This window comes from Leguminivora glycinivorella, chromosome Z, assembly GCF_023078275.1.
Source record: "Leguminivora glycinivorella isolate SPB_JAAS2020 chromosome Z, LegGlyc_1.1, whole genome shotgun sequence".
Taxonomy (NCBI): domain Eukaryota; kingdom Metazoa; phylum Arthropoda; class Insecta; order Lepidoptera; family Tortricidae; genus Leguminivora; species Leguminivora glycinivorella.
In genome coordinates, this window is record NC_062998.1 from 17,974,926 (window position 1) to 17,986,628 (window position 11,703).

At 36.4% G+C, this 11,703-nt stretch overlaps 1 protein-coding gene across 5 annotated transcripts in view; it reads left to right on the forward strand.

The window, feature by feature from the left end:
* Window positions 1-11,703, forward strand: part of LOC125240800 (2-Hydroxyacid oxidase 1) — a 44,504-nt gene that overhangs the window by 16,297 nt on the left and 16,504 nt on the right. For 3 of the 5 annotated variants that reach the window (XM_048148900.1, XM_048148904.1, XM_048148903.1), the window contains 4 exons: window positions 8,392-8,524; window positions 8,735-8,854; window positions 9,180-9,291; window positions 11,518-11,691. In XM_048148900.1, the coding sequence (XP_048004857.1) occupies window positions 8,392-8,524; window positions 8,735-8,854; window positions 9,180-9,291; window positions 11,518-11,585 (433 nt within the window). In that variant the 3' untranslated portion in view covers window positions 11,586-11,691. Of the gene's footprint in view, window positions 1-8,391; window positions 8,525-8,734; window positions 8,855-9,179; window positions 9,292-11,517; window positions 11,692-11,703 lie in introns of those variants that run through there. The other 2 variants (XM_048148901.1, XM_048148902.1) reach the window with 1 other exon arrangement.

Consider the following 11,703-nt stretch of genomic DNA (forward strand, 5'->3'; position numbering starts at 1 on the left):
TACAGAACAAATTACATGTACAGAGAATAAAATAACGGTTATGTACAAAGGCGAGCTTATCCCTTTAAGGGATCTCTTCCAGCTAACCTTAGAATAACTGAGAGAGGAAAATAGATGGTAGACAAACAACTAAAGTGCATCGGTATATATATACATATACACATAATATACATCCCTACTCTAAAAATGAATGCAATACTTATACCTAAATACATAAATAATAATATATCACACACAAGTCCAGTAAATGTTTATGCAATAAATTATGTAACGAATATTACTAAATCACAACGACAGTTAATTAAGTTCCAAATCACAAAGAAATCACACCAAGTCAATCAAAGCTTTAACATCACTAAGTTATCAGAAACGGAAACGAATCCGTGGGTCAAGTGGTACAAGTCGGTACTTAAAGCGCACACGTAATCTCACGGCACGGTTCTGGGATAGCGCGCGGTCGCGCGTCTATATTCAACCATGTCCCAAATCTTAATGCCCTCTTGGCTCCTCAAGGAATGCTTATAATAAACAATAATTTCATTACGTACCACATCGGACCCACGGCTACGTTCGGCGGTGTTTATAATATCCGCCCCGTCTCAAAGAACAAAGATATCACTGTGACAATTCCGCTAATGCTGTTAATGTAAACATTGGACCAGGAATGTGGCCCACCTTCACGGGCCTCAGCCACTATAGGGTTACAGGTGCCTTGCGCCGACACGGCGATCCTGACTGTCACACGTCCCAGTGTGCCCAATAAAATCGCAGGCTTTCAAAAGAAGTACAATTTTAATCACTCAATCTGCTCGGCTATCCTGCCATCAAGTCACAACTATGACAGAAAGTTAAGTTCCCAAAATCCATGCCACAACTTATAATCAAGTTGTCAATAGTATCAAAACCAATATTCACATAAAACACAGATCAGAAACAGCCCAAAATCGAATTTCACAAATTCGACCCAAATCAATTGTCTCAACATCAGTTCATCACGCATATGTGATATTAATGGCCACACGCCAAAACAAACCATAAAGCAACCGTAATCCTCCTGCTTGTCACTACCACCGCGCAGTCTCCGTACCAGCTACACTGGGTTAGGAATATGACCTACGGCTACGCCCAGCAACCAAGGCAGTAGATAACGTTGCAAAACACAATGCCAACCATGTGACATCAAAACTCAGAAACTCGGCATCCATGTGTATCGTCACACCTCGCCGACACGGGCTGATCCTGACTGTTCACTAATTTCATCAACAGATGATCATTAACCATATTTCATGAGAACGTAACAATCTGACATCGTAGCGCCACATCGCACGCACCTATTAGTGCATATTTTGTTGTTATCAATGCACAAAAATCAATTTGTGTCGAAGAATCGAAGAAATCAACAAGAAGTATCAATTTGTATCGAAGGAAATTAATAAGGTATCTTAAATTGACTTTAAAACTTCAAATAGACTTAAGTTGATTTCCTTTGTGATTTCGTAAATGCATTCAATATCAATTCACAGCGTAGATTTCCTCACAATTGCTATACTCACAAATAACTATCTACGCTTCTTCATAATTTGTTTTTACACTGCTGCTTAAATAGCCTTCATACTGCTGTTCAGTGCTATTCATCCACACAATTTTTTATATTTTTTTAACATTTAGCATGACTAGGTTATCATAATCACCAAATGAATGTCACGATGGTCAGTAGTATTCTTCAATATGCTATAAACAATTCACTGGGATTATAATTCTATAACAATAACCTTAATTACTGTATTAAAAGAGCTCATCATCATACCCCATTTCTCTTCATTGCTTCCTTGCTCTTCATTGCTATCTTGAATAGAATTCTTAATTTTGAGCATTATGCGCTCAATCATACTATGCCAGTGCTATATTATACCATATATACGGGGAAAATTTGTCTCCGTGACTCAATTTAAGTTTATTTGCTAGCCATCGGCCATAAACTAATATTGTGATAGTAAAGCTTCTACAGTCCCACATGACCAATATTCAAGTAATACCTAAGTAGTAGGTAATAACGTTCTTTTTTTTTTTGTCATTTTGTGCATCATTGGTTAATTCGCATATGACGACGAAACATATCCGGAGTAAATCTTCTTGTTCAATTTCAATTTAAATATACCTACAGCTTCCAATTAAGAATACATTATCATGGTTTATTCAGGAAACGGCAAAAACTTATTATGTCCAAGAATCATGTTTAGGTAGGTACTTTATTGCTTCAGCCAAAATGTGAAGTAATCGAATGTGCTTTATCAAAAAAAAAATAACTAAATGAACTGAAATGAAATGGTCAACACTGTCAACAGTGTATCTAATTCATTTTTGATAAGAAACATAAGATTTCGAAGTATATTTAGAAGATATGTACTGTACAAGTACAGTACTGTAACTTATTTTTTTTATTTTTTTTTATTTTTAGATTATGAATGTTCAGTTCAGGGTCTCCTAATTAATTGTTAAAAATCTCTGGCTCTTGTATTTTGCTTCAACAGAAATACTAACAGGACCCATTCGTGTACCGTTTCTATAAACAATAACATAAGTGCTCGATTATACTTTACTTGTACAGAAGCCTCATCAGCTACGAACTCTTACAACAACAACAACATTTGTAACTCGTGATAGTCGTGATGTAAAATGTCGGCATTGTAAGAAAAGCTGTAAATAACTGGCTTTTCTTCTTTCATCATATTTTCTTCCTGTGGTTGTGGTCTAAAACGACGTATTTTGTTGCTTTTACAAAAACAACCATCACACTATAAAGTTACTGATCCAACCAGTACAGTAGCAATATTCTCCAGCAACATAAATGTCTAAAGGACAAGGGCTTGCTAAACCCAACAGACGTTATTTGATGACGCCATTAGAATAAATAGCTCTTTGTTCGTTAACAGATAGGTACATTATAATTTTGTCATTTTTTTTTCAACTCTCCAGAAACGCATCACTGTACCTTAATATTGTTGTTTCAAGTTTATTGTCTTCTTTAACAGAACTGACAGTGAAATTAAAAGCTTAAAGACTTGCAATAACTTTTAGGTAAACCAGGACATGTTATTAGTTTCGTAAACCTTGTTTAAAGTTTCTAAACTTTAAATTATTTATTTAGCAATTAAATAGGCCACATGGGGCACTTTACAACGTCATACGTCAAAACTGACCACGTCTATAATTCATCAAACATCAACCAGTTCATTCAAATTAGGTTTCATTTCACCAAAAATTGTTTCACTTTTCCCAACATATTATAATTTGTTCAGCCAACTCTGGTCTACCAGTTATTAAGGCAATAAACCAATCCAACGGATATCTTAAAAACGACGCAGTAACCCAACAAAATGATTAAAGATGCATTGACAAACTATTCATTCTCAAAATTATATTCAGTTTTAATCAAAATTCAAATGCGTATACCTACTACGCTAACGCTCTGCATTCTCTGCTCAATGGTTGTACCTATTTACTCGCAATCTACCCAAGATTGCCACTTTTTTTTTAAATGTTACTTGAGATTATCACGCTTGCCATCACACTACAGGCTGGCCGACTCGGTCGCCATCTCATACAGACTGGACAACTCTGTCGCCACCTGAGCCGAGACTAGCCAAGCGACTCTGTCACATATACGACTCACCAACCGGAGTCAAACACAATTAACACAACCAAATCTGGCAACAACGACACCACAAATGCCAATGCCAACACATATCATAAAGAATGCAAGCCTTCTATATTATGTGGACTATATAATGTCCCTTTCTCTAAAAATTATCGAAACAAAGTTTGTCATTGTCTCCTTAATAAATGAAATAGTTCTTAAATCAAACCTCAGTTGATCCTGTTTCATGGTTTTAATAATTGCCACATCTTTATAAATCAAAAGATAAGAATCCATTTCTTTTCATTGAGCATTTAGCAAATTGCATGAAACTAACCATAACCAAAATGATCTATCGATGATTCATGAATATCTTGATACTACTTAATTTTTTTTTTTTTTTAATGAAAATGTTATCAAAGAAGTTCAACTAAATATGTCACGTCACTTGATGACCCGATAATCAAATCAAACAAATTCTCATCACGACAGCACAGTGGGTGCTTCACTGAACATCAGGTACTATCATGTGGTAATGTCTTTTCCACCGAGATGTAGATAACACATTAGACTGCATCATTTTCGCTGTTAATTTATAACCATACAAAAGCTTGATACCTTTAATCAAGTATTCAACGTAAGCAATTATGATTTGGCTCAAGATTTCGCTATCCAGATTACTTGACAAAAAAAAAACACATTTTCTTAATAGTGGTTTCTCACCGGCTAGGCTCTTCTAATTACAACACTAAACAATGTTTAGTTCAAATACAGTAAACTTTAATTACCTCTTATAGTAATTAATACTCAGTATCTCTCTCAGAAATCTTCAAAAAAAAACTTCTCAAAATCAGGTCAACAAAATATCGTTGAAACCATTTAAATGACATGGTCAAGGTTCTGATAAAACATACATTAATCTCTATGGTATCTAAAACAAAAACAAATGAATAATCCGTTCATGTAATAAAATCTCAGTCATAAAACATTATTCCGTAGGTTCGTCGCATAATGTAATCGACATCAAATAATTACGTTCGATGCTATATCGACTTTCTGTTAACATAAGAGTTAACACTTCATATCATATTATCAAAAACATTGAAACTCAACAAAACAACACACAAAAGTGTATAAAGGCTTAATGTCTATTACTTATCTTGTCATCCCAATAGATAAACGATTGCTGTGCAGTCTGGATAAATTCGTACTGCACCACAGTGTCCGCAGTCAAAGTTGCTGCACTCTGCAACCATCGCGCGACTAAATATCGCAGCACTTATTCCGCTTCCGGGAAGTAATCAAACCAATTGCAGGTGTAATATTTCCAACATATAACATTTCAACAGGTATTTTTCTTATTTTAGAGAATTCCCATCTTAATAGGTTGCATCTTCCATACGGTAGATCCTCAAATGACGAACAAAACAACCTCCAATCGATTTTCAATCAAATTCCAATACATTGTTGATTTCGGAATTTCCACAACTTTCCAGAATTTTCCTCTTTTACGATCCCACTTCTGATGTCGGAGCCGGTAGCTCCACGAAAGCATCAGGGGCCTGGCACCAGCTCCATGGTGGGCGGAAACGGTGGGCATATCACACACACAAGTCCAGTAAATGTTTATGCAATAAATTATGTAACGAATATTACTAAATCACAACGACAGTTAATTAAGTTCCAAATCACAAAGAAATCACACCAAGTCAATCAAAGCTTTAACATCACTAAGTTATCAGAAACGGAAACGAATCCGTGGGTCAAGTGGTACAAGTCGGTACTTAAAGCGCACACGTAATCTCACGGCACGGTTCTGGGATAGCGCGCGGTCGCGCGTCTATATTCAACCATGTCCCAAATCTTAATGCCCTCTTGGCTCCTCAAGGAATGCTTATAATAAACAACTAATTTCATTACGTACCACATCGGACCCACGGCTACGTTCGGCGGTGTTTATAATATCCGCCCCGTCTCAAAGAACAAAGATATCACTGTGACAATTCCGCTAATGCTGTTAATGTAAACATTGGACCAGGAATGTGGCCCACCTTCACGGGCCTCAGCCACTATAGGGTTACAGGTGCCTTGCGCCGACATATTTATATAAACAATAAACATATATGAAAATAATAATAACCGCACACGACCCAGTTTAATTTTTTAAATTGGTTTTCATGTGAAAGCCATAATTTCTCTAATTTTGACTTCAGCGATGCTACTGACTGACACTGTCTTAATGGAGCTGGCAACGCATTCCACAGCTTCACAGAGTATACTTAGCACCCATAGCACAAGCATTGCTTAGTTTGGGGCTAAGTTGATCTGTGTTAGGTGTCCCCAATATTTATTTTATTTATTTTTATTTAAATCTTGTGATAGTGGTGTCAAGTCAGTCGGTCGTTTTTGGTGTGGTCTAAATTGTATAATTTTTAGGGTTCCGTAGTCAATTAGGAACCCTTATAGTTTCGCCATGTCTGTCTGTCCGTCCGTCCGTCCGTCCGTCCGCGGATAATCTCAGTAACCGTAAGCACTAGAAAGCTGAAATTTGGTACCAATATGTATATCAATCACGCCAACAAAGTGCAAAAATAAAAAATGGAAAAAAATGTTTTATTAGGGTACCCCCCCTACATGTAAAATGGGGGCTGATTTTTTTTTTCATTCCAACCCCAACGTGTGATATATTGTTGGATAGGTATTTAAAAATGAATAAGGGTTTACTAAGACCGTTTTTTGTTAATATTAATATTTTCGGAAATAATCGCTCCTAAAAGAAAAAAAAGTGCGTCCCCCCCCTCTAACTTTTGAACCATACGTTTAAAAAATATGAAAAAAATCACAAAAGTAGAACTTTATAAAGACTTTCTAGGAAAATTGTTTTGAACTTGATAGGTTCAGTAGTTTTTGAGAAAAATACGGAAAACTACGGAACCCTACACTGAGCGTGGCCCGACACGCTCTTGGCCGGTTTTTATTTTAGTTGTGTTTATATCAAATTATGGTCTTGTAGCCATTCTGAGATATCAGAGAAGGTTTCCTTTATGTGTGAGTATTGATCAGTTTGGTTATTATCGTGTAGAAGGGAGATATCGTCTGCAAATATTGTACATTTGTGGTTGGTCATTTTAGGGAGGTCATTTATATATATACATATAAGGAAGAGTATACATCCCAGTACGCTGCCCTGGGGTATGGAACTATTGACTGTTTGCCATTTAGAATGGATGTTTTGGAGTTGTCCGGAGTCTTTATGGTAATAGTGTTCGATTTGTACGAATTGTTTTCTATTAAATAGTAAGGTATGATTTTAACCAGGAGTTAGCATTACCTCGGATACCTATTTCGTGTAATTTATTGAGTAGAATTGGATGGGATACTCTATTATAAGCTTTAGATAGATCTAGCAGAAGGCCAATGGCATAGTTTATATCTTTAAGAATCTCTAATATGTTTTGAATATATGTGTAAACTGCCAGAGTTGTTGAACGTTTTCGGCGGAAACCAAACTGATTATCTTCTAGTAGATGATATTTCTCTAGAAAAATATATATTCTGTCTGCCATGCACTTTTCAAATATTTTAGATATGGACGGTAAGAGTACTATAGGTCTGTAATCGGCAAGATCTGATTTTTTCCCACCTTTTTTGATGATAGGCTTGACTTTGCCGATTTTTAATTAATCTGGAAAACAGCATTCATTAAAGGACTGATTGATGAGATACGTAATGGGTGGTGTTAATTCGATGTTACAGGCTTTTATCAAACTGGTTGGGATTTCATCGTATCCACTATGTTTATTAGGGAGGTTCTGAATTATTTTTGGGACTTATTATTATTGAGGTACTATCTTCACTTCGTCATCTTGGAATTATGACACAGTTTATGGGAGCCTCGGGTCCGCCTAGGAACAGGTCCCGATTGACGAAATTATTATGAAATATAAGGTACAGCGGGGCAAATCTCGACTGGGGGGGCAAATAAATGTAAATAAGTTCCATTTTTTCCATGTTTTACAATCCAACCAGAACGGAACTCTTCAAATCTGAACGGCACACTTATATGGACTTTGGTATTTTTATAAGAACAGCATGCATTTACCTTCAGAACAGTGACATTTGGAGCCGTGGAACTGCTGATGATGATCAGAACGGAACTCCTCAACGACGCATAGCTCATGTTAGGAGATTTGTTCTCCTCGTTATATTCGTTTAGTTTATTGGGTTTTCCAGCTCAAGTTCTGGTGATGGGATCCCCATGAGGAATCAGGGGAACTTCTCAAATCTGAATGGCACACTTATTTAGTTACTTTTGTATTTTTATGAGAAAATCAAGGACTTACATTACAAATGTGACATTTGATGAAATCACGATGAAATGGAATTGCTGATGATGATCAGAACAGAACTCTTCAGCGATGCATAGCTCATGTTAGGAGATTTTTTCCCTCTCTTATGTTTGTTAAGCATATTGAGTTTTCAAGACAAATTTAGTCACGCTCGATTTCTTATAATCGGATATCGGATTCATGAGAGATTGAAGGAACTCCTCAACCCTTAACGGTATCTATACGTATATTCATTTGAATTTCCATCAAATAATCAAAGATTTACATTAAAAGCAGTTTTTTTAAATACACATTTCTACATACATAATCCAACATTCGCAAGTACCTACCTTTCACCAGAACCCCAAAAGAGGCCGTTTTTTTCTTAAAAATTATTTGCACTGCTATTTTACTTATCTGTTTTAGTATCACTAACCTCCCGATAGTGGCAAAAGGGATAATGCGAGCTGATGATGCAATCGAGGCGGTGCAAGCGGGCTGCTCCGGTATTCTGGTATCCAACCACGGCGCGCGACAACTGGACGGGACCCCGGCAACGGTGCGTATATTGCGCCATACGTCATCTCCAAATACAGCATATGCGAATGTTATCTGTTCATAATAGTTAAGGTGGCCGACTGCATGAAACTCAAGCAGATTGATGACATAATAGAAAACGCCTATTGTGTCGGGGTACGAGCCAATTAGTAAACAACTACCTAAGACTATATTATGAGTAAACGATTTGTGTTATAAAATATTTTTGCAGATTGAGGTGTTGCCTGAGATAGTAGAAGCTGTAAAGAGTTACAACGTGGAAGTCTACTTAGATGGTGGTGTTACTACTGGAACTGACGTATACAAGGCTTTGGCTCTAGGTGCACGAATGGTACGTCTAATTAATTGTTTATTTAAATGTAGGTACTTAAAGGAACATCTTTGCTTCAAATGCTCATCATTCTCATCAAGATCAAATCTCATGAAAGCACTTTTGCTTCTTTTTCTTTTGGCATAATACCTAACTACTAACTATTTATTTGGTTCCAATACTTCCAATCTGTATGATATTTTACAGTTAGTATTAGTCTTGCGTTAGTGCATCGTTGATATTGCGTTTCACTCGCTGGCAAAATGAAACTTCAGCTATGGAATCTTTCGCTTCCCAGTGTATCAATAGTAGCACGAGCGGTTAAACACTAAATACTCCTATACAGGTGTTCGTGGGGCGCCCGGCGCTGTGGGGGTTGACTGTGGGCGGCCAAGCTGGAGTTCAAAAGATGCTGCAAATACTAAGAACTGAACTCCAATTTACAGTGCAAATTGCAGGTAAGATATTTTTGGCCGGCCCTGTGCGAATCGTACTCGCTGACCCCCTCGGTCACCGTTCCGTACAAACTTCAATAGCTAGTTAAAATAATCTCATGTTACTCATATAACTGTAAAGACTTGACTAGAAGTATAGGTACTAATGATCATTATTGTGTATAGCGCTATAGCGCCATTTCTGGGTGAATTCCCTAATTCAAGTAATTCACCGAGAACGGTATTGGAACAGTTTTTTTTCCACAACAAAATAGTACATTACGATACAAGTGCGTAAAAAAGGAAGTTCGCAACGAGTGTGGAGTGTTTTAAATCAACGCGAGTTACGGATTTCATTTTCGCACATGTATCGTACTCTGTTTTTCAGTACAGATGGCCATCCGAAGTTTCGACTTGACATATAATGAACCACTTCTCGCACTAATGCGTAAAAAAAACTCCACCATCTGTACCTACTGAAATAGTACATTACGATACAAGTGCGTAAAAAAGGAAGTTCGCAACGAGTGTGGAGTGTTTTAAATCAACGCGAGTTACGGATTTCCTTTTCGCACGTGTATCGTACGACGTTTTTCAGTACAGATGAGCCTCCAAAGTTTCGACCTAGCATATAATGAACCACTTCTCGCACTAGTGCGTAAAAAAAACACCATCTGTACTGAAAAAAATATTAAAACTACTTAGTTTTTAACCGACTTCAAAAAAGGAGGAGGTTCTCAATTCGACTGAATGTTTTTTTTTTTTTTGTATGTATGTTACTCGATATCTCCGAGGATCGTGGACCGATTTTCAAAATTTTTTTTTTGATCGAACGGGTATAACCCCGAGATGGTCCCATTGGCACCAAGTCGGGGTCTGATGATGGGATCATGGAGAAATTGAGGGAACTCTTCAAATGTTATAGGCACATGTAATGTTCTTAGTGTATTTTTCAAAGGTACACCAGTATTTACGCCTGATGGTAATAATTTTATGTGGCTGAGCTGATGATGGAAGGTCAACTCCTCAACGGTTAGGAGTTAAAGGATAATTCTTTCACTACTGTACACATATTCGGACTGATACATATAATATCACTAGGAACCACTAAAAATCAACAAATAAATTAACTTTTTAACAAAAAATAAAACCGCCTTCAAAAAAAGCGTGTTACAAAACACGGAGAAACTAAAAAGCCAAAAATAATTAACCTTCGAATTCAGATTTCTTATCGGATTGCAATAATCTAAACATCCAAATTATAAACAAATCAATTATTTTTGGAGTCGGGGCCAGCCTGCGTATGGTTGGGTGGGGCAAACAGGAAATAGCAAGGCGACGAACAGGTCTGGCACCGACTACAAAAATAATTGATTTGTTTATAATTTGGATGTTTAGATTATTGCAATCCGATAAGAAATCTGAATTCGAAGGTTAATTATTTTTGGCTTTTTAGTTTCTCCGTGTTTTGTAACACGCTTTTTTTTGAAGGCGGTTTTATTTTTTGTTAAAAAGTTAATTTATTATTTGTACTTACAATTTGAGCTCTTTCTAACGATACCCGACTTGATCTAGTAACTTGACATTCACAGTTTGCCCCCCTTTCATTTTGGGCATTTTCTATAATTAATATTAAAAACTATAAAAACTAAAATAGGTAAAAATTGGTTAACAATGTTCATAACTATTCCAAATTTCAAATTGATAGCGTAATCAGTAGTTCTCGAGATACTTAGTAATGTGATAGACAATGGACAGATTCTCACCATAATTAAAGGTTCCTTTTGTACCTTTTTGTACGGAACCCTAAAAAGTCCAACAGAATCGCGTCTACGAAGTTGGGGTTAGGTTGTAAATCAATTTGAATTTCACGCTGTTACCTACTAGTATGTTGGCGGGGTGTTTTAGTAGGTATAAGTATAATATGGCAGTAGTTTGAATTGGACCCCAGTCGGACAACGCTATAATCCGGCACAGCCAGTTTGTTACTAAAATATGGCGGATAATTCAAATATTGCATGACTCATCAGCATGAGCAACTATTAACCTTTGACGATGCGATCGATTTGATCGACTGCACTGCGTGCTAGAGTACATTAAATTACCAATACTTTTGAAAACCTGACAATAATAAAAATAAGGTTCAGTTTAGGTAATAAAAAGCTACCCAGGAAGTATTGCTATTGCTCTGTTAAATATTTTTATTACATTAATAAACTAATAATATTTGAAAAAAAAAATTTGTTACAGGCACGCCGACGATTAGCGACATAAAGAGAGACATGGTGTGTCATGAATCCGTTTACAGTAAACTGTAACTTGAAATGAAGAGAAAGCTAACTATAGGTATATGGATTCCAAAGGTAATAGAGCAAATAAAACATTGTAAATGCATTATTTATTATATATTTATTATTTAGCATATTTATATGTTGT